At 61.4% G+C, this 21747-nt stretch overlaps 1 protein-coding gene across 11 annotated transcripts in view; it reads left to right on the forward strand.

Moving 5' to 3' along the window:
- MCF2L (MCF.2 cell line derived transforming sequence like) overlaps positions 1–21747 on the forward strand; it is a 118729-nt gene that overhangs the window by 69206 nt on the left and 27776 nt on the right. For all 11 annotated transcript variants that reach the window (XM_047720460.1, XM_047720462.1, XM_047720466.1 and 8 more), the window contains exons 3-4: positions 2540–2654; positions 16207–16297. In XM_047720460.1, the coding sequence (XP_047576416.1) occupies positions 2540–2654; positions 16207–16297 (206 nt within the window). The remainder of the gene's footprint in view (positions 1–2539; positions 2655–16206; positions 16298–21747) is intronic.

Here is a 21747-nt window from a genome sequence, read left to right on the forward strand (position 1 = left end):
CCCCGGATCCCTGGGACTCCGCGGGTCCCATCCAAGCGTGGGAACGGGGGACACGGCGTACGACATGGGCTGCTTTGGGTTTCACCGAGGGCTGGGAGTGCTGTGCGGTGCCCCGGGGGAGGGCGGCTCGGGGTCCTGAGAGGGATGCGGGCCGAGCACTCTTGCCTGCAGACTCCAGAACATTCCTAGGAATAAGGCACAGCTGACCTCACTCTTGCAGCGTCCAGGGGCTGGGGCCGCCAGGCTGAGCACAAGTACCTTACACGGAAAAGGCCTCGGAGCATTGCCAACACATGTGAGCGGCCGACTGCCCCAGCGGCCTATCCTGGGGTTCCCAGTACCCCAGACCCTGCAGCTGCCTCCCGCAGGCCTGGGCTTTGCCTCCCTCTGTGGAATGACCTGCTGTCCAGGCTGGCCGGCCATGGTGCGCGACCCCAGCCTCTGCACAGTGCTGGCGCATTGCGGGTGCTAAGGGTGTGACTGCAGCTGCGTGGCTGCCCTGCCACAGTTCCTGGCACTTCATTCGGGGTCACCCCCCTCAGGCACGTGGCCCTACGTGCAGACGGGCCTCTCCCCTCCTGAGTCCCCAGACTACCCCTGCACTCCCGGGGCTGCCCTGGCCCTTCCCCAGCTCACCTGCTGGTGCCCTGGGCTGGGAGCCGCTCCCCCAGCTGGGCCCTGACCTACGGCCCTGACATGTGGCCCTGACGTGTGGTCCCAGAGCTCACAGGCCCCGGTGGGTACTGAAGGTTGTCAGCGGGACAGGGGTTTCTGGGGGACTCGTCCGCAGTTAAGGTGGTGTTGCCTCTTGTGAAGCCTCCGTCCCGGCGAGGGGCGTTGTCCCGAGCGGGGAGGAGGGGCTGTCCTTCAGAGGAGTGAGAACCCCGTAACGACGCAGCGGTCGTGGTGCCTGTGACAAGGCCTAGCCAGGAGGCTGTGGGCCCTCTGCCAGCTCCCTCATCTCCCCAACCTGTTTTCACCCCTTCAGGACCCTGAAGGCTCATGGCCCCAGTGTGTCAGTGACCCACACTCATGACCTTGACCTTCCTCCAGGTCATAATCCCACTGCTCTTGGCATTTCCCAGGGAGGAGGCAGAGCCCCGGCCCCAAGTCCCTCCGGACAGACCTTTTCTCGAGTGTTCGAACACCAGCCAGCAGCTTGGGAGGGTACTGGGTGGACGTGACAAAGGTCCCCCTCGGTGACTGTGAGGTCATCCTCCGTGGGCCTGACCGAGCCGGCTGGGCATTATGGGGGCCGGGCTCCTTCCGCACGCAAGGGTGTGAGTCCAGGGACCCGGCTGAGTGACACTGTCGGGAGACCATCCAGTTTATGCTGCGGCCGGTGCCTCCCATGGTGAATGTCGGCACTGGTGTGCCCGACCCTGCCCCCCCAGCGCCTGTGCGGTGTGCCCTGCGTCTGTCGGGGAGAGCTTGCCACCCGGCTTCCCCGATCTCCCAGACAGCGAGGTTTTCAGCGTCACGCCATCAATGCCCATCACACTTGCTGCCTTTGACATTGTCATCATGCGGCAACATAGGGAAGCCATGCCCAAGAGACCCCAGGAGGTGCCCAGGGGCCCGAGCTGTGGCAGCGGCAGCCCCTGTGCCCTCCAAGGAGATCCAGGGTGTGGGGAGCCCACGCTCGCTGCTCAGGCTGTCCCAAAGCCTAGGGAGCTTGAGACAACACCTTCTATTGGTTTATCGTTAAGTCCCCGGGCGGGATTCCGGAAGGGCTGGCTGCATGGTTCTTGCCCCGTGTGGCGCAGGCCGGCTGGACTGTCCAGGGGCTTCACTCACACGCGTGGGACCCCTACAAGAAGCCGGCCGCTCCCTCCCTGGCAGGGCGGGCTTCCACGTGGTGGGCCTGGGGCTGCTGCTCCGGGGCGGTCAGCGTCCAGGAGGATCTCCGAGCAGGGAGAGCAGACGCGGCCGTGTCTCGCGGCTCGGCCTGGAGAGGAGCATGGCATCACTCCGGCTGCCTGCGACAGGCCGGGCCAGCGGGCAGGGGCCCGTCCCTCCAGGGGACCGTCTCCAGCCACCCCTCCCTGGGTCGTTGGTGGGACAGTTCAGACCACAGGAGCCCCAGACCAAACTCAGCCTTCCTTTGGCCTGTTCCCAGGTCCCAAGCCACACACCCGACTCCACCAAAGTCCCTCTGGTGCCCCCATCTGCCCGCTGCCCTCCCCCTCACGCTGTCGAAGGACCCGATTGTCTGAAGCCTTAGGAGGTCGGCTAGGGTAGGAGAGCGGGCGTCGTGCGGGGTTTAGAGCAGCTCCCGGCACAGAGAACCGTGCCCGTCAGATGAGCGAGCAGGACAGGAAGTGGCACAACCGGTGTTCTGGTGGCGGCCCCGTGGAGGCAGGGTAACGGGGGATCGTTGGAATGAGCGTCACTCTTGTCCGCACCAAGGGGTTCCTTGAGAAGCACACGCGTCTTTCCTGATAAGCAAGCACAGCCTTGACAGAGCGCGTTTGACTCGAAGCGGAGGTTGGAGCTCGGGGAGGCGCCCGCGCTCAGTGCTGCCTTGCTCTCTCCACAGGTGGGCGTGGGCAGGACGGCAGCCCCGTCATCACCTTCCCGGACTACCCGGCCTTCAGCGACGTCCCCGACAAGGAGTTCCAGAATGTCATGACCTACCTCACCAGCATCCCCAGGTGCGTGTTGCTAAGCCCCGTGGCAGTCAGAGCGGGAGGTGGTGCCCAGGGGGCTCAGGGCCTTGCACGGCCGGCGGTATCCCAAGCCTTCCCCTTGGGAGACGTGGGCTCCAGCCCCAGCCCTGGGATCCCACAGGGCCCAGGGACCCTCCCTCCCTCTGTCAGGCACCAGGGCCACCATGTGTTGGCAGGGGCTTTCCCCAGGAAGGAGGCCACAGCGCACAGTGGCTCTGAGACCCTCTGGGGCTTGGCCTGACCCGGGGTCCCACTTGCATCCTCGTGGTGGGGGACTGACCCCAGAAGCAACTTGCCCAGTGGTGGTTCTGCGTCCCCTCTTCCAGAAAGGCAGAGAAGCTTTGTCTGTGGCCTCCTGGCCACACTGGGCGGAAGCCACACCACCTGGGGCCAGTCCAGGGACACCCACAGCACCCCGAGAAGCGGTGCAGATGTGGACCTCACACCCTGATGAGTAAACACCATGGTGCGGTGGTCAGGACGTCCTTGCGGTGACCTCATTCCTCCGGGGACATTGGGGTGAGGAGGCGGTCAGCCGCAGGGCAGGAGCCCAGCCTCCCGGGTCCCCGTGGACGCCGCCCTCATTCCTTCATGTCCGTAAGGACAGGTTTCTGAGGTCGTGCAATTCAGAGCTCCGTGAATTAGTCTAAGCCAGAAAACAGACCAAAACAACAAGTTTGATCAGGTAGTTCTTGTGTGAAAACTGCCAACCAGGGATGCCCTGTCACCGGTCAGAGGTGGGGGGTCCTAAGTTCTTCTAGCAACCTGGGGGGTGCAGAGCCCACCTCAGGGATGTGGGTGCTGAGTAGTCACCTGGCAGGAGAAAGGTGGGGTCACGGCCGGAGTCACATGGGGTCTGCCCTCCTTTCTTTCCGAGCTCCAGGCTGTGGGTAGCTGAGTCAGAGCAGGGACAGCAGACGCCCTGGGGGTCAACGGCTTTCCTTAGGGTCCCTGGGCTGGCCCTGCGCCCTCGAGGGGCTTCCTGGTCGGGCAGCAATACCTCAGAGCGCCTCTTTTCACTGTCCCTGGGCCTCGGGATCAGACACAGGACTGCGGGCTTAGCCCTGCCCTGGCCCTGAGGCCACCAGGCAGGGAGTGTAAGCTCACGGCTGTGAGGCGGCGGGGATGATGTGGGCTCCCTGGGGAGAGGCACCGAGGAGGCTCCTTGGGCAAGGGAGGCCAGGACGCCGGGGCTTGACATGGTAGAGACCAAGGATGGTAACTCTGCCCCTCCCCCATGTGCACAGCGGCGGACACGTGGGACAGGAGTGTAGGACCAGATAGCCCCTTGAGTGTGAGATGACCGAACTCACAGTGGTTTTAGGGGAAAAATAAGTTCAAGGGGATTTAGAGAGAAAATGGGTGATGGCTGGGGTTGGCAGCTGACCGTGGACGCCAGTGCAGTCCCTGGTCTTCTGGGTGGGGGCCGTCCTGAGTCTGGGACATGGCGGCCAGCCCAGGACTCGGTGCCCGGAGTGGGCAGTGGTGGCCTTGCTGCAGAGATGGCTCAATGCAGGGCTGGAGGTCACCAGGCACTCTGTTTCTGGTCATTCTTAGAGTTTTAAAAGTCAAAGAATCGTGTTATATCTGGAGATGTCAATAGCTAATGATCCAGGTCTGATGTGGAGGTGAGCCCTGTCCCCAGGCCACAGCAAGCACGATGCTGGGAGGGGACAGCTGGGCCCAGGGCATACTCTCGGGCCTTCTGGCCTCGGGCCTTTGCACTTGCTGCCCCTCAGGGGACCATGTCAGATGGCTCCTTTTCATGCCTCAGGCCACCTCCTCAGGGAGGCCCTCCATCACACCCACCTAGAGAAGGAAGCAGGCCGTCCACCTCAGGGCCCCTTGCCCACCAGGCTTCCTGGACCTTATCTGAAATGTGGAGATGACAGCGTGGTTTTGGTCCACGCCTGCCTGAGGTCGCAGGTTGGGAACAGCAGGCACCTGGCCAGCGCGTGCGGGACTGAGGAAGTGCATTTGCAGGCAGGTGAAGTGGGTCACGGGCTGTCTGATGCGGCGTCTCCTCCGCCCTTGCCGCTTCCGCTAGGAGAGCAGACTTCCGTCTCTCCTCTTCTACCCCAGCAGAAGGGGCCCTTCTCAGAACGCTGCTCTCCGAGAGCATGGGCGCGGCCCATGTGAGGACAGAGGGAAGGAGATGACGTTGGGCCTCTCACTCCCTGGGGCTGTCAGCTGCTGAGGGGCTTGGAGCCCTGGGCTCAGTGCTGTGGGCGTTGGTCAGTGTGCGGTTTTCTCACGTTGCCCTCCTCTCTGGAGGTGGGTGACAGAAAGTGCAAGTGCCCGAGAGGCGGATCCGGGCCTGCCCGACACCGCGTGACTGTGATGTGAGACGACAATGGAGGGCTTCCAAGGGGTCCCACAGAAGGACAGGAATCGGGTGCTGGGTGGCCGTTGAACATGAGGCGGGCCCCCGCAGCCTCTCCTGGGGCTCTCGCCGCTGCCTCGGGAGGGTTGTCAGTCCTGACTGTGGTGTTGCCGTGGAGGTCGGCTCCCAAAGGGGTCCTGTTTGCGCAGAGTGCTAGAGAAGGGGCAGCACCATCTAACCCCAGAGCGGCTGTGTTCCCCACAGTCCTGCTCGCCTACACTGTGGGGCAGAAACCACACCCACAGGGAATGACAGACAGACATGCCCACGTCTGCAGGATGACCGCGGCTTGGGAGGGGGGCCATGGCTCGGCTCTCCTGTGGGGACCCGGGATGCCCCCACCACCGCCCCTGCACAGACCTGTCCTGACCCGCCAGGGTGGGGAGATGGCGGGGCCCTGTCCAGAACACAGGGCGCAGCCCCTCCCCCAGGCTGTGGCTACAGGGCCGCAGGGCCCCCAGGGGGAAGGACAGCATGATGGCCCAGCCTGGGCTTTTCCACGGTGGTGCCCGTCGAACGCACAGAGCTCGCACACAGGCTGCTTCTCTGAGATGTAAACTCGTTGTTTTGCTTCATCTTTGAAAACACCCTACTATGTGCTGCGTGGGTCATCCTCATCGTGGGTGCAAATGCCCCGGGCTCAGCCACGACACTGACTGGTAGTTACCTTGGCAGTCCGGCATCACGCCGCAGCGGGCCTTGTCCGTGTGCCGCACACACAGTAAATGGGAAACGTGGTCTTCCAGAAACCTCGGTCAAGGGAGCGTGGAAAGGCGCTGGGACGGTCAGTCAGCCGTCAGCCGGTGTCCAGCCCCGTGGGGGCCTCTCTGTGGACGGCCCTTGGAGCTCTCCCCACCGTGGGGTTTACGTCTCGCCATGCTCGTCCCTCGGACTCTGGCCCTTCCTCAGAGGCTCACTCAGCACCGTCCGCAGGGCCCTGCCCCGGGGGGGCATCTGTGACCTGCACACAGCAGGGACCAAGCCAGAGAGGGGCGCCCTGGGCCGGTCACCCCACCGCTGTCTGCGAGAAATGTCTGGCTTCTGGACACACTTGGATCCCACAGTGAACCAAATCCCATCCTGCTACTTCTGTTCTCAGTAAATGAAGTCGGTTGTGCACAGGGGAGGGCTTTTGGGAAGAACAAGAGGAAAGGGAGGTGAGGGGCCCTGACTCAGAGGGAGTGGCCAGCACCTGTGGCTCTAAACCTGGGCCCCGCCCCCTCCTACAGATCCGCCCCTGGCCCCTCCCCCTCCAAGCTTGCCCCCAGCCAACCTCCTCCTTCCTCTCACCCGCCCTGTGGCAGCACTGGTTTGATCCTGTCCGTCCCCACAAACAGAGTCGTGCGACACTATTTTGCACAGGCACATGCACATGTGTACTCACACGTCCACACATGCACACTCGTGCACAGTCACACGTGCACAGAGTTGCCAACATGAAGAGAGATTCCCAACTTTTCTTTGAAAAAGCAGCTTAGGAGACCTGGACAGACACCTCCATACAGGAGCCCTGCAGGCCCCCCAGGCTGGGCCCCCGAGGCCTCATGCACCCCTCCCCCCGGGTTTGGAGGGTCGCCTTCCTCTGCAGTCTCTGCTCAGCAGTTAAACCAGAATTCAGGAGCCTCTAGGGTTAGCTGAAGGGGATAATGACGTTGACTTTCCCTGGCTGGTTCAATCACCCAGACACGGGGGAGAGAGAGCCTGTCCCCCCGCCTGCCCCCACGATGGGCACATACAGCCTCTCATGTGTGTGCACAAGCATGCACGTACACAGATGCACGCACACACATGCACACACACGTGTACACACACATCATGTGCACGGACTGTGCTAAAGAAGAGAAGCAGGTGCTTTCGGAAGCACCTTACTTCCTGCTGCTGACGGGATTTCTGTTTTTTGCCACAGCGTCCGAATGTAGAGAGAGGCGTGCGCGCGTGAGTGTGTACTGAGCCCTCACACTGTGCACGGAGAAGTGGAGGCCCCCACGCACACCGGCCTCCTTCCCCACGTGGATGAGCCTGGGTACTGTGGAAACCTTGTTCCATGCAGGGGCATGTGCCTCTCCACGCTGGGAGGCACAGGTGTGCCCGGCACGACCCAGCTCCATCCAGAGTGCATCACGGGGACCCTTCCCAGCAGCCCCTGGAGCCTGTGCTCTTGGAGTCACGTCAAGCCCTCCCAGCCCAACGCGGCTTCACCTGTGCTCCTGTTTCCCTGCAGATTCCCCTGTAACGAAGAGCCTTGTCCTGCATGTAGCTGGTTTTGGGGTTCTGAGATGGAACACCTTGGGGGTGATCTGTGTGTAATGCGTCTCCGATGCCATGGCGGGGAGGTCCTTCCTCCCCTAGCTCTGTGACTAGCAAGTAAAGGGCTTTTGCCGTCCACGACTTTGCTCACCCCGTTGTCTCACGTGGTCTGAAGCTCTGGGAGCTCAGTGACCACCACCCACCACGCGGTCCTCCTCCCTGCGGGCTCCGTCTCTTTGTCTTCCTGGCCATGCACTCCTGGCAGGGACCAGAAGCTGCCTGTCCCCTGCAGCCCTCTTCCTTGGTTGCAATGACCTTTCTCTGTCACCGTCAACAATGTGATAGCCAGGTGTGGCCATTTCAACTTAAAAATGAAAACTATCTGAACAGGACAGTTCAGGAGTCGGTCGTGCTCCTCATATTTCTGTTCACACGTGGCCACACTGGGCAGCTCAGCTGGGAGCGGGTTGTGTCCGCGATGGGGAGAGCAGGTCACCAGCGGCCACACCCTGATTTATGAAGAAAAGGGCAAGAGATTAGTACCCTGACTCCCTGCGCAGGAGCAGAGACCATGGCTCTTGCCCTCCTTGGAAATAAGGACCTTCTGCTGTGAGAGGTACGGGCTGCAGGCTGGGAAGCCTTTCCTTCGCTGCTGTCACCCTGCAGCATGTCAGTCCCACGTGGCTGGAGGTGGCACAGGGGACACATGTGCTCGGGCTTCAGCCACGGGGGAGAGGAGACACTTGTGGCAGACGCAGGGGGAAGGAGTCAGATGGGGTCCGGGCTTGAGAGCGTCAGGACAGAAGAGGCAGCAGGTCCTAGAGTGCGGCACTCCAGGCCTGCAGCGCGAGCCTGGGGCAGGTACTGAGATTCCAGAAGGTTCTCTGCATGGGTCTGACTTCCAACAGTGGTAACTTTATGACCCTGGGAAGTAGTTCTCTCAATGATTCAAAGAACTGGCGGACCCTATGCAACCTCTTTTAATGTATTTAAGGCATTTGTGTGGTTCCTAAGATTTTTTTTAAATAGTGTTTAAAAAGTGGATGGTAAGATGTTCCTAACAAACGACTTACCATCGTAGCCATCTCTAAGTGCACAGAGCAGTAGGACCAGTATGTTCCCATTGCTGTGCAACACATCTCCAGAGCCTTCTCGTTCTCCGAAGCGATACCATCCCGTTCGACACCACAAACCTGACACTCCAGGAGCTGTGGAAGTGGGATCTGCGGTGCATGTCCTCCTGCATCCGGCTCGTCCACAGCTCCGTCTGGGACACGTGCTGGTCCATGCGTCGGCTGCTGGGGGACGCGATGTCTCGGAGCTAGGTTAGGGATCATCCGTGGAAGCAGATGAGATGCCCGGCTTCCTCATGCACCGTGGAGCTCCCGAGAACCTGGGCGGCTGAGCTCCGGGCTGTCCATGCCTGTCCCTGCTCCCGCCCCATGGTCGTGAGTGAAATTCCGGGTACATTCAGGAGGATTTGCCCCGATATCATAGTTTGGGTTTTCTGTGTTTGTTTTTGTCAGAAGCAAATATTGATTGATTTGCGGGAAAAGCTGGAACATAACGTAAACATGCAGGTTTCAGGCTCTTCAGAGAAATTCCCGTGGGTTGGTTTGTTCTTAATGGGCTAGTTCTTGGGTTGTGCCGGAGTGGTGATGTCACTGTGCCGGCCTGAGCCTCTGCAGCCACGACGGGACCCGAGGGACTCGGAACAGAGGGTTACCATGGGCGGGAGAGTTTTTAAAAGGAGCTTGGAGGGTTTTTTTTTTAAACTGTTTCCACTGGGATAAAACCCTGACCGGTGTTAGGTAAACACGTCACGGAAACGGTACCACAACGAGCGGGTTTCGGACTCCTAAGAAGAGAGAAGAAACAGCCCGGGAGTCCCAGATAGAGAGCTCAGGGGATGGTCCACATTCTCGGTTCAGACCTGGGCCCGTGAGTTCCAAGGACAAAGACGCCCACGACATTTCCTTACAAAAGAAGACAGGCTGCAGACCGCGGTCTGACTGTGGGGCGAGGGACAGAGAGGCCTTGCCGCGGTCCCGGGCCCTGGGAGGGGTGGCTCGTGCCTGAGGCCAGGCTTCCGCAGCACCGTCTACCCCCAGACACCTGCCTGTCCCCCAGGCTGGCCCGGCCCTCAGGGCCCTAGACCCCAGAGCCCTGCCACAGAAGGCCATGCTGCACCTAACAGCCGTCCTGCCCCAGGCCGGGGACGGTCTGGGACATGCAACGGCCTGTGACTGCCTCTTGCCAGGGTCCTACCCACTTCCCGGGCCGTGTCTCCTGCGGTGCCCATGCCAGCTTCAGCCCGCCTCCTGGGGGCTGCTCGGAGACACTGTCACCACAGGCCTGATGCTGCTGAGGTGTCCTGTGTACCCGAGGTCCCTTCACGCCCGAGAGGCACCTGTTCACTGTCCTCCGCCGTAGGTCCTGAGCCCCCGGGCCGAGCAGGAGCTGTGGGGGCTCGGAACCCCCACCAGCTGCTGTCGCTCCTTAAACCCTTCACCTTCGCTGTCCGCGCAGCCCGACCTCGAGGCCTCCCGGCTCGCCGGAACCTGTAGGTGTTCACACTCCAGAAAACATCGCTCGCAGATGTGGACTGACTGAGCAGTTGGGACCCTCGTCCTCCAGCAGGAGGGTCAGGGAAGCACCTTGGGCTTTCTCTGGTTGGTCCCTGGACACAGGACGAGAGCTGGGGAAGCGGCCGTGACAGATCACATCCCAGCCAGCAGGGGCAGGTGGCTCAGGGGGCAGGCAAGAGGGGGCGGGGCGGGCGGTGTCTGGCTTCCAGGATTGCTGCTGGAGACAGCAGTCACCTTCCCGCAGCAGTGACTTCTTGGTGGCAGCCCGGCTGTCTCGGCTGCGGCCGACGTTGTGGGCTGGTTTTCTGGGCTGGTGGCTGCAGGTCGTGGGTCAGAGTTCTGTTTTATAGACACGGGCGGTGTCCATCTGCCTAGTCAGTCTTTGGGAGACAATAGTAACCTAGTTTAACTTCTTTAAAGGGATCTGTAGCCACAATTAAGGAGACAGTTTTGCTGCTGGTGGAAAGAAAGTTGCAAGTTGGCGGGGCTGGGGAAGGGCAGTGAGTGGTGGTGAGTGTGGACATGGCATCGGGATGGGATCGGGGAGTGATCCCTGACGGGCGGAGGACTGGTGCAGGTCAGTGGACCCTCGGGTCCTGGGCACTGGGCTCAGGAGCACAGGGACGCCGCCCTCGGTGGGCTGGAGGAACCCACCCTGTGTCTAGCTGTTCGTGCCCTCTCCCGGGCATGGCAGGAGATGGGTGAGTCAGTGGGTGAGGCTCTAGATGCCTTCCAGGAGTTTGGGCAGCGAAGGGTCCAAGCAGCCACCACAGACGGCATGTGACCAAACGCTGTCCCTCGCACATACAAGGACAGAGGTGGCTTGGGTCATAGGAGTCTTTCTGGGTGTTTCCCAGCACAGCATTGGAGCCCCAGCAAGGCTCACCTCTGAGCCTGCCCCGTGAGAGGGCTGTGGGATCCTGTCCCAGCCCCTCCAAGCTCTGGGGTCTTTGACAATTTAAAAGGAAGGTAGAAGGGTAAGCCTGGGGTTTGTCCATAACCATCAGCTTGATACCAGCGGTTTTCCCGAGGAGCCTCTTGTCCACCCAGAGAAGGAGGCCAAGTGGAACAAGCCCGCCGTCCCTCCACAGCTGCTAACTTCAAATAACCGGGCCAAGCGCCCTCAGGTGATGCTCTGGCCGGTGAGGGCTCTCCCAGTGGGGCCGGGACTCAGGAAGCAGGTGCGGCCCGTAGCCTCCCGGGAATCGGGACGGCTTCAGCTCCGCTCCCTCCAGTGCTTGGAAATCTGGACCGAGCCCGTGGGAAGACAGGGGCCCCAGCATTGACAGCTCTGCCGTGAAGCAGGACTGTCTTACAACCGGTCCATCTTCCCAGCTTTCAGAAGCCTGCTCTGGCCCCTCAGACAGCTGGCAGGGAAGATCCCAAACACCCTATCCCCGGGAGGCAGCTGGGACCCCTGGCCATTCCCAGAGGAGAGAGAGCGGAGGGCGGACAGATGGTGGGGGGGGGGGGCCTGGAACTCACTGTCCCCACCAGCGCAGCCTGTGAAGTGGGCCTGTCCCCCACGTTCCTGGTGGGGCACCATGGGACCGCCTGGGTCGCAGGCAGCATTCACTTCCGGCCACAAGAGGGCACCATTGGTCAGCGTGCATTCTCAGTCCTGCGGTGGGTTCTTGTGGTGCACCCCGTGTGCCCCAAACCATGCGTGTGGCCAGCCCGGTCACAAGCTGCTCTGGGACTTGTCTTCCAGAGAGCCCTGCGGCCCTGTGCAGACCACCTAATGGAAGGGGCCAGCCGGGGGAGGGAGAAGGCACCGATGGGGACCCCACGCAGCCCCTCTGCTGCTCCTGGAGGCCGTGCCCCCCCCCCGCTGTCTCGGACCTGGAGAGGCAATACCGTCCTGCTTCCCCAAGACTTTTTCCTAAGGACGTCTCCTCCTGACGGCCCCAGTGTGCACCCCTGCCACCGCCCCCCGAGGGCTTGCCTCTACCCCCGTCCCGCCAGCAGGACGCCCCTCGACACCTCTCTGCCCTGTCCTTGAGCCCCTCCACTCCGCTCCACCCCAATGTCCCGTCATCATGAGTCTGGGGACAGCTTATTCTCGGTTGCCCCCCACCCCGCCTGTCTGCCTCACTTGCCTGCTGGCCCTGCCCAGGCCTCAGGTCCAGCAGCTGCTACCCCCTGCCCCTGCCTCCCAGTGTCCTTCTCTGGGACAGAAGCTTGGGTCTGGGACGGCCTCTGCCTCACAGGAAGCCCTCAGGGCTTGTCTGCGGGACTGGCCGTGTTGTCTTGCACCAGCAGCAGTGGCCTCTGGGAGCTCCTCAGAGAGGTGGCCCACTGGGGCCTCAGAGTCTGGGTCTGCACGTTACCACCCCTGGAGTCCCGTGTGCATGCTGCTGTGGGAGAGGCAGCGTGCTCTGGTCCGCAGGGGTGTACCGGCTCCATCCCTCTGCTGTGCCCAACACGGCCACCCTCTGCCGACATGTTCTTGCCCCGTAAGCCTGGTTTCTGCCTGCGACTCCAGCCGGGGCTGTGACCAGCCTGTGTAAACAAGTAGGTCCCCCACGTCCCCGCCGGGCCTGGGAACGAAGCGCAGCTTGGCCAGGGGCGGGCCTAGGGGTGCAGCTGACCACAGAGCTCACTGTCGGGGACCGCCCAGCCCTTGCTTCCAGACTGTTCTTAGACCGCTCCCTGCTCCTGCCCAGGGATGGGGAGGGGCACCCACACGGCAGGGCTATGGGCCTGGGCCACCAAGGCCACCCAGGTGTTAGGGAGGGCACTGGTGTGGTGGACCCAGAAACAGAGTTTATGTGAGCTTGTCAGCCTCACTCAGAGGCTGGGCGGCTGGCCAGAGGCCACTCCAAGCCAGCCAAGGCAGGGTCTGAGGCAGCCGTCCGTCCGTCTGCCGGGCCGTGTGTGTCCTGCGTACTGGAACCCTTCAGTGTGGCTGCCGGCCTCTCCCACTGCCATCCCCGTCCACACCACCAGCCCAAGCCTGGAGCACCGGGTTCCCTGGGGGGTGGCTTCTCAGGGATGCTAGCATGAGTTGCCCTGTTCCCTGGATGTTTGAGCTCAGAGGCCCATGGCTGGGGGCTGGAAGCAGGGCTCCCCTGAGTCCTTTCCCTCGGGGGACACAGCGGGACCCTCCTCTGGGAGGTGTGGTCAGTGCTACTGTCCCCAGCTGTTGGTAGCACGGACTACATGGCTTTGCTCGGGAACAGCAGCTGTGTGGCGTGTGGGAAGCTAGAAAGTGTCCACGTCCTGAAGATGCCTCAGCTTCCTAAGACTGAGTTGCTGTGGGCCAGAGTCCCCAGGGTGGTGGCAGACAGGAGGGGTGTCCCGGCCCAAGCTGGGTCTGGCATGTGGGCAGCCTCAGCGTCTGCCTCTGGGGTCAGCGCTCCCTCAGCACATCCCCTGACACCCAGGAGCGGGGCCGAGACCCCGAGGAGGGCTCCTGCCTGGGCCCATGTAGGGGGCTGTCCAGGGATGGGAGAGGTGGGAAGGGGCGCTCTGTTCCAGGGGGTGGACTTGGCTCGGGAGACAGCTTACTGTCTGAGGGGACCCAGAGTCAGAATCCGGGGTTTAGCCCGTCTGTGCTCATCTGCTGTGAGACCTTGGGCAAGTGACTGAACCTCTCTGAGCCTCCATTTCTCGACCCTGGGTTGGAGAGATAGCCCCCCTCCTTGTGGGGCTGTCACGAGGGTTAAAAGTAGATCTGGCATTCGGGATAAGTTAATGTAGAATTTCTTTGTGCGTGTGTATATACAGACAAATACAATATAAATATAGATTATATATCTATAATAAATACACACACACACACATTTTTTTTAAGATTTATTTATTTATTTATTTGACAGAGATCACAAGTAGGCAGAGAGAGAGAGAGGAGGAAGCAGGCTCCCTGCAGAGCAAAGAGCCCGATGTGGGGCTCGATCCCAGGACCCTGGGATCATGACCTGAGCCGAAGGCAGAGGCTCAACCCACTGAGCCACCCAGGCGCCCCCACACACACATTTTTTAAGCAAACTCCATGCCCAGCATGGAGCCCAGTGCAGGCCTGAACTCACAACCCTGATACTAAGACCTGAGCTGAAACCGAGAGTTGGAGGCTTAACGGACTGAGCCACCCAGGCGCCCCTCCCTCCTTGTATTTCACTTGTAATTTTATTAATTTGTTTTAATTTGGGCTGCTGACAGGCGCTTTGCCGTATTCTGATCAATGCCTATGTGTGACGCTGGTCTTCTGATGACAATGATGGCAGTGTGAAAGGGATATGGGGAGAGGGGCTGAGGCCCTGGGGCCCTCCCTGCCCGTGGCCAGCACCCCTGGCCCTGCCCATGGCCGTGCATTTGCATAAACGCCCACACTCAGCTGAGGGCATTGGGCTCAGTGTGGGGCCCAGTGTGTGGGCTTTGCGGCAAAAAATGGGTGCGTTTGGGCCACAGGAGAGAATGTTCTGGGTTCGGAAGTTCCAACGAGCTGTGGGGTTCCCACGTCTGAGGTGGAATGGTGAAGGGAACCTACCCATCGTGGATGACAGGGAGTCCCCTCCAGGGGACGTTTCAGCGAGAAGGGGAGACACGGAGCTGGGCCTTCTTCTCTGCAGAGGGGACACATGGGGTCAGGCAGCAAGAGTGAGAATCCAGTTACCAAGCCCTTGATGGGTTTCAGGAATGACCATTCGCCCTCTCAGCAGCCCCAAGAGGCTGACAGCGTTTGGGTGCCCGTTTTTGAGGGAAATTGAGATGATCCGTGTACCTCGAGGAGCCCCCAGAGACCTGGCCCATCGCCGGCCCCCTTGGCAGTGCCTCTCCTGGAAAACAGGGCGCGTACTCCTGGTCCGGTGGTTGTGACGATCTCTGCTCAGGGCTTGAGAGGCTGTGCGACCCCTCCAGGGGGGCTGTGTGGCTGCGTGGCTGGGAGGGCGGTCTCGGCAGAGCCCCTGCTGTGGACAGAGTTTGCCCGGAGAAGCTGTCTCCTCTCCTCCCTGCCGTGGCTCCCCGGGCTCCCGTGGCCAGCCCAGGACAGAGTGTGGGAACCGGGGTTCCCCTCGCCTGGCAGCTTCCTCGCTGGCCCGCCCAGCCTCAGCCCGGCCGGCTGCGGGCAGCGTGTGGGGAGTGTGGCTGCCGTGGACCCCACTGCCGGCACCGATGCTCAAGCGACAAACAGACCTTCCCTGCCAAAGAGCCGACCCCATTCCACGGCAGCGCCAGGGGGCCCGGTGTGGAGCACGATCGAGGCTCTGACCAGGGGTGCACGCGGGGCTGCACGGGGGGCCCGTGTCCACACAGAAGGGCTACTCTGGACGAAAGCTGATGCCTGGGCCTGCAGCCCCCGAAGGCTGTGGCCGTGACTGAGCCAGAGCGCAGGGAACAAGTGGAGCCCCTCCTCCCCGGTGCGGGGGAGCACACAGAGCCAGCCGCACCCCTGCTCTGCACATGGCTGTCGCCCCCTGAAAGCGGAGCAGGAAGGACACGTGGACAGCCCTGGTTTTGTTACGTAACGTGTGCAGCCACCCAGCCTTCCAGCTGCATCACTGGCACCTGCTCTGTGTCGTCCTGATTGTCACACCCAGGTGGCTTCGCACAGAAGGTTACAGACTTGGAGATGAGCAACTCACGTCGGCACCTTGGGTCCTTCTTCCCGTGGCAGGGTTGGGCTGGCGGCCGCAGCCGGCGCACACGATTGGCCTGGCTGTGGGGTTGTCCCACGGACCGGACCTCCCCGGTCCCCATGGAGACTCAGGTGTGTGCTGGCTGAGGTCAGACCTGTCATTCTGTGGCCACTTGGTGCTCTCTCTGCCACAGGCACCATCGCCACAGGGAGCCACTTCTAGCCTCCTGTTGCTGACAGACGCTTGTGAGCCTGTGGACGCCTCGGGGATCTTCTCCCCAGAGCGTAGCAATGCCGTCAAGCAATGCCACATTTTATAACGTGGACACATGCAGGGACCTCAGATGCCAGGACCGATGTGGCGTTGGAGCCCAACACTTGTTTTGGAGGGCGCAGCCGCCTGGTCAACCCGGAAAGGACCATGATCGGCTGTTGGGGTGGAACAGAAGGGGTCGCAAGGGGGGTCTGCCGGGGTCTTTGCGCCACGAGATGGCCGCCGTGGGGCTGGGAGTGTGAGCAGCACACAGTGGGTGTCTGTCCGTCTTTAGATAAGACGCTCTGCAGGTTGCCCGGACAAGGCTCATGGAAACGCAGCTGTCTGCTCAGATGCCGACTTGGCAAGCCTTTCACCGTGCAGGGCGGAAGCCGCCCCGGGCTTCCCGGCATGTGAGGTTTCCTCCGAGCTTACGCGAACGCCTGTGAGCCTGCTCATGCTAACGCCCATCTCTGTCCCCGTTTCAGCTTGCAGGATGCTGGCATCGGATTCATCCTGGTCATAGACCGAAGGCAGGACAAATGGACGTCCGTGAAGGCGTCGATCCTGCGGATAGCAGTAAGTGTGGGTGCCCGGGCTCTGTGACGCCCACCCCTGCCCGTCCCCTGGGCTGGATGACAGCACCGCTTCTGCCCTAGCCGCCCGTCTGCCTGGTGATGGCTTGCGCTCTGCTGGCCCGACTGTGCAGTGTGCCAGGCCCCGCGGCCCCCTGGGCTGCTGGACTCACTGGAGCGTGTGTGCGTGCGCGTGTGCGCGTGTGCGTGTGCGTGTGCGTGTGTGTGTGCGCGCACGTGTGTGTGCGTGTGTGTATTCTCAGACGCGGTCGCTCTGAGCGGGCCCCTTATCATTTAGAAACCGCTCCAGCAGCTGGTTTGTTCTGACCATTGGGTCGGGGCGACCCCGAGGGCGTGTGTCCCTCCTCAGGGGACACAAGGTCCTGAATTAGCGGCACGTCCTGTGTCATCCAGAGAATCTTCGGGCGACGGACAAATTTGCAGTTGTGCTGAGGGGCTTTCCCTAACTGACGTTTTCCTTTCCAAGAGGCGTGTTTACCCTTTAGTTTTCCAGCAACCCAGACACCTTGACCCTCCTTGGTACCCGGGCCTATAGCCAGCGACCCCGTGGCCACCTTCTACGCTCAGAAGGGCGGCTCTGTGTGGTTCCGTGCTGTCTGTTTTGAGCCTGCGGTGATGATCGGGCGTGGGGGGAAGAGTTAAGTCGGCAGCTCTGCCCTGCCCACAAGCTCCACATGGAGCGTGCCACCCATGCTGGCTCACTGCAGCGAGGGGACCAGGAGCAGTCACGGCCGCGGTCGCTGGCCCAAACAGCTCCGCTGCTCCCATGCACGTCTTAAACACCCAACCTGATGGAGGGAAATCCCTTAACCTCTTGCTCTGGGTCTGTGTTCACACATGTGCACACACACACACACACGCACACACACACCATCTTTGGTTGCTGACCCGAGAGGTGGCTGTGCTGCGGCTCCCACTGTGACAGACGAACCCCTCCCTCCCGCACGGATGCCTCACTGTCCGCTGCCCGGCACCGCAGTGGCTGGAGGCTCGGAGTCCGCTGTCTGTCCTGTGCATAGCTTCGGTGCAAACATGTCCCTGGGCTCACGGGTCCCACCTTTGTCTTTCTGAGAAAAGGTGTCCCCGTACCACCCAGTGCGCGTCCCTCTCCCCATCCCCACCCCCACACGTGGCCTGTGCCATCGTTTATCTGAAACAAATCAAAACACTTAGAAATGCTTCAGAAGAAGTAGGCTCGTTATGAAATTAGCTCTCCCTTTAAAATCCGGTGAGGCCCACGAAGCACTGGGAAACGCCATCAGGAGTTAACAGCCAACGTGTCCACGTCCTTGTTCTAAACTCTAGAGTGGGCTTGTGCGTGCTGTCACGTGGCAGAGGCCAAGTCAGAACGACATGCTAGAACCACGGGGCAGATGCACAGAAGACTTAGGAAGAGTATCTCTTAAATCAGTACATCGGGCCTGGGTTGAACGTGAAAATGTTCCCAGCCAAGTATGTTGTTGTTCCAGAACGTAACACAGTTATAATAACGACGTTTTCCAGATTTAGTCTCAGGCCTTTGACGTTTATCTAACCCTGACCTAACAACGCCCTCCCGGGCCCGTCCTCTGTGCTGGTCACGGGCGTCTCCTCTTCTGCACACACGCCTGTCCCCGGAAGGCCCTTGTCCCAGCACGGAACTGCCTCTGCCCGTTGCTCCTCCTGCTCCCCGTCTCCCCACGGCGCAGTGCCCCACGCAGCCTCCCGCTCTGGAAGGACGGCCACTCCAGCATGCTCGTCACAGGTTCCTGGCGGTCTGGCCCATCTTCCCGCAGCAGGCGCCCAGCCCAGGCCCCGGGCGAGATGGGTTGTCCGTGAATGTCTCTCGAGGCCGTCGGTCGCTCCTGGGTAGGCACAGGAGCGTCCCCAAACACAGGATAGTTTTCTTAAGAAAGAGAGATGTTATTTTTAAGACCTGAGGTGGCCTGCGAGCACCCCCTCCATCGAGCCGCACCCTCTCACCAAGGCCCATCCCGGGTCCCTGTGTCGTGACTGCATGGCCAAGGGGGTTCGAAGGCCAGCCGGCCCATCTTTAAACCTTTGTTTTGTGAAAAAACTGAAAAGTTTGTGTTTGAGTTTTAACGTTTTCACAAATTTGTACACAATTAAAACAGAAGCTTTTAGTTTCTTTTTCCCTGTAAGCCTCGGGGCTCCCAATACTGGCTTGGAAGCCCCAGCAGTTAGCATTATCTCCACACTTGTCAGGATTTCTCATTAACTCCAGTTCTTTTTATTGTATGAATTTACTGCGTTGTCACTGCCCAAAACCCGCGCGTGCGGTTAGCACGTTTGTGGAGCCTCTGCTCCGTGCCTGGAGCTGCGCGGGCACCGGGCACTGGAGAACAGAGCACAGAGGAAACAAGAAGCGTGCGGCCCGCTGGGGTGCGGACCACCCACCGTTGCCGGGCCGCGGGTCATGAGCTGAGCTGCAGACACATGGGGTGCCTGAGGCAGTGCTGAGCCGTCCCACAGGGAGGTCAGGAGGCTGTGAGCCGGGTCCCCTTGCCCTGGGTGTGGCGGCCATCCCTGAGCCCGGGCGTGTGTGCTGAGACCTCCACCGTGGCTGTGCGGTGGGACAGGCCGGGGGAGACAGAGCTGGCACGCTCGTCCTCGTGCAAGACAACGGGCTGGGGACAGAGTGGACCCAGTGATGCTGTCCTCTGTGGCTGTGGACCAGACCGCGGCTTTAGTGGCCTGTGCTCCCTCCGGGGGCGCTCTGGGGAAGCATCTCCCCGCAGCAGCCCGGTCGGGGCCCCTGAGAGGATTCCTGCTGCGGCGCAGCTCTGCCCCATGGACAGCCCCCAAGCGCCTGGCCACAGTTTGCTGCCAGCCGGTGGCACAGTGCAGATAGGTCTGGCCACCCGAGTGCAATACCGCACACCCCTAAGGCTGGAATTTGGGGCTATTTTTAGCCACCGTGTGCGCCGGCTCCTGAGCAAGGCCTCCCTCATCAGGAGGAGCTGTTTCTGTCCAGAAGCCTTCAGCTTGGCTCGGGACAGACAATTAAGGAGCCCGAGTCCAGGGTCCTCCAAAGCAGGCTTGCCAGGTCTCCGGTGTCAGCTCTCCGGGGCTGCCGGGGGCGATGGGCGCGCTCGCCTGTCATGGTCGTGGTCACAGCTGGAGGACAAAGGGGCAGACAAGTGGACCCAGCCTGACGGTCCGCACTGGCCACGGATGAGGTGTCTTCTGGAAAACACCCGGGCGTGCTCCTCTGGGGCTCCGTTTCCCATGTTAGCCCCTGCAGGACGCATGGGTGTGAGCCTCTGGGGACGCGTGACGGAGTGTGCATGTTTCCATGGTGAGAGGCCTGATTCAAGCTCGTGTGTGTCCCAGAGCACGCAGCTGAAGGCAGTTCCGGCGGAAGGAGGCGTTAGTCTGCGTGGGGTGGGACTGTGGTTTCCACCTGGAAGGCCAGGGCCGTCCGTGTGTGCAGAAGAGCTAGAGCGTACTGTGTGCGGGTTGCACACGGGGAAGAACAGTCTTGCACTGAACAAGCTGGTGAGTTCCTAGCAGGTGCCACTTGCTGGAGTCTGTGCCCAAAGTGCTGAGCACCGACAGTGGTGAAGACGAGCAACGTGAACCCCAGGAGGGCCTCCCGGTGGAGGTGACACTGGACTCACAGGAGCCTCGAGGATGTTTATCCAGAAACCACTTCACCCTCTTTCTGTCTCCACATGACCTTAGTGTGACCATCACACTGTGCATCCCTAAGTCGGAAAGTAGACAACGTTCTCTGACCTCACAGAGCCTGCTGCGACCCTCCTGTGATCACCGAGGAATTCCGCGGCTGTCATCCCAAAGCCTCCTTCCAGTTACCTGCTTGCACAGTGAAACCCTAATGCTGGCATCTCCCAGCTCTAGTACACACAGCTGATTCCAGCCCAAAGTCTGGTTCCTGGTCTTTGTGTTCAGATGTGTGTGTGGATCCCTAACGCCTTCTCACACGGCCAGAGTCTTAGAGCTACGCTGTCCATGGAAGATTCCAGTAGGGGAAGAATCGGAAAGACCAGAGCAGACAGCAGGCGGGGGAGGGCGTGTTTCCCACCCCCGCCGCCCACGGAGCTCACTTTCCTAAAATCTCGGGGGGACGGACTCTGCTTCCTCTTTAAGTCCAAACTCCTGTCCTCACAGCACACCTGCCAAGAGGACCAAACGAGGGTGATAAAAACGATATGGAAATTTAGAAAAGATGACCCTTGTCATCTCTGGAGGGAGACTTTCATAAGGAGCTTTCCCGAAATGGTGGTGGCAAGCTTCGCAGACGCTGGTGACAGGTTGGTGCAGCCCTCTCTTCGAAGGTGACCCAGAATCTGCCCGCGGGGCCCCCGACCTTCACCAGTGTTCCTCGGAGTCATTTCCTTTCTGCTCAAAGGAGCCGAACGGCATGGGCTGTCCACGTGAACGGGACCCAGGATGGGCGCCTCACCGTGGGCACCTGGCATGGTTTGCTGGGATACCTCGGGGTGCCCCAGGCCCGATGCAGGCCAGCAGGTGGATGTGCCCCAATGTGGAGGCTGTGTCCGGCCATGCTGGGACACGGCTCAGCACCCCGCTGCCCACGTCTTGTCCCCAGGGCCACAGTGGCCGCACAGACACGTCGGGGACCCTGGGGAGGGTGCGAGCTTCCTCCCACCCCGAGGCCACGGATGACCAAGTGTGAGCAGCGCCCTAGGGGCCCTGGGGATGACGGTGCCCACAGGTATGGGGGGGCCTCCCACCAGAAGCCCAGCGCACAGGGCTGGAGACATAGCCCAGGGTCAGCAGTCAGTGGGTGGCAGTTCAAACCCCAACAAGGAGGTGTGGGAGCACGCCCAAACATGGGGGCCTGGTGTGCAGGCAGGCAGGGGGCAAAGAGCTGTGAGGGAAGGCGAGGAGGGCCCTGTGGCCCACAGGTGGTGGCCGGGCAGGGATGGGAGCCCCAGGATGTTCACTGGTCATCGGTGGCCTTGGGTCGAGGGCATGCACAGTGGAGAATCGGCTGGGAGATGTGTGTTTGGGGAACCTGAGTGTTTGGGGGCGAACCTGAAGAGAGGTGGGGACAGGTACGTTTCCTCGTGGAATGAGGCCCTCGGGCCCCAGGGGAACCAGGCAGGGCTGAGGTTGGGGAGACTGTCGCAGGCAGGGTCTGGACTCGGGTCTGTTTGCAGGGTGGGGATGTCTCTGGAGGGTTTGCTCAGAAGGGTGTCATAACACGGCTGACTCCTCACAGGGTCCCCGTGGCCCTTCCATGGGGAATGGGCTCAGGGCGGTGTGGGGCAGGGAGTGGAGCCTGCTCAGGGAAGGAGTGGGGAGCCCAGGGCAGGAGCCAGAGGGAGAGTCACTGGCTTTGGAACTGGCCGCGGGGCGTGAGAGGAAGGGGCAACCAGGAGAGCCCGGGGTAAGGGCCAACCACCAACCAGTCTAGGCACTGGCAAAGGCACCAGCCTGGGTCAC

The sequence above is a fragment of the Lutra lutra genome, chromosome 3 (assembly GCF_902655055.1).
Source record: "Lutra lutra chromosome 3, mLutLut1.2, whole genome shotgun sequence".
NCBI classification, from domain to species: domain Eukaryota; kingdom Metazoa; phylum Chordata; class Mammalia; order Carnivora; family Mustelidae; genus Lutra; species Lutra lutra.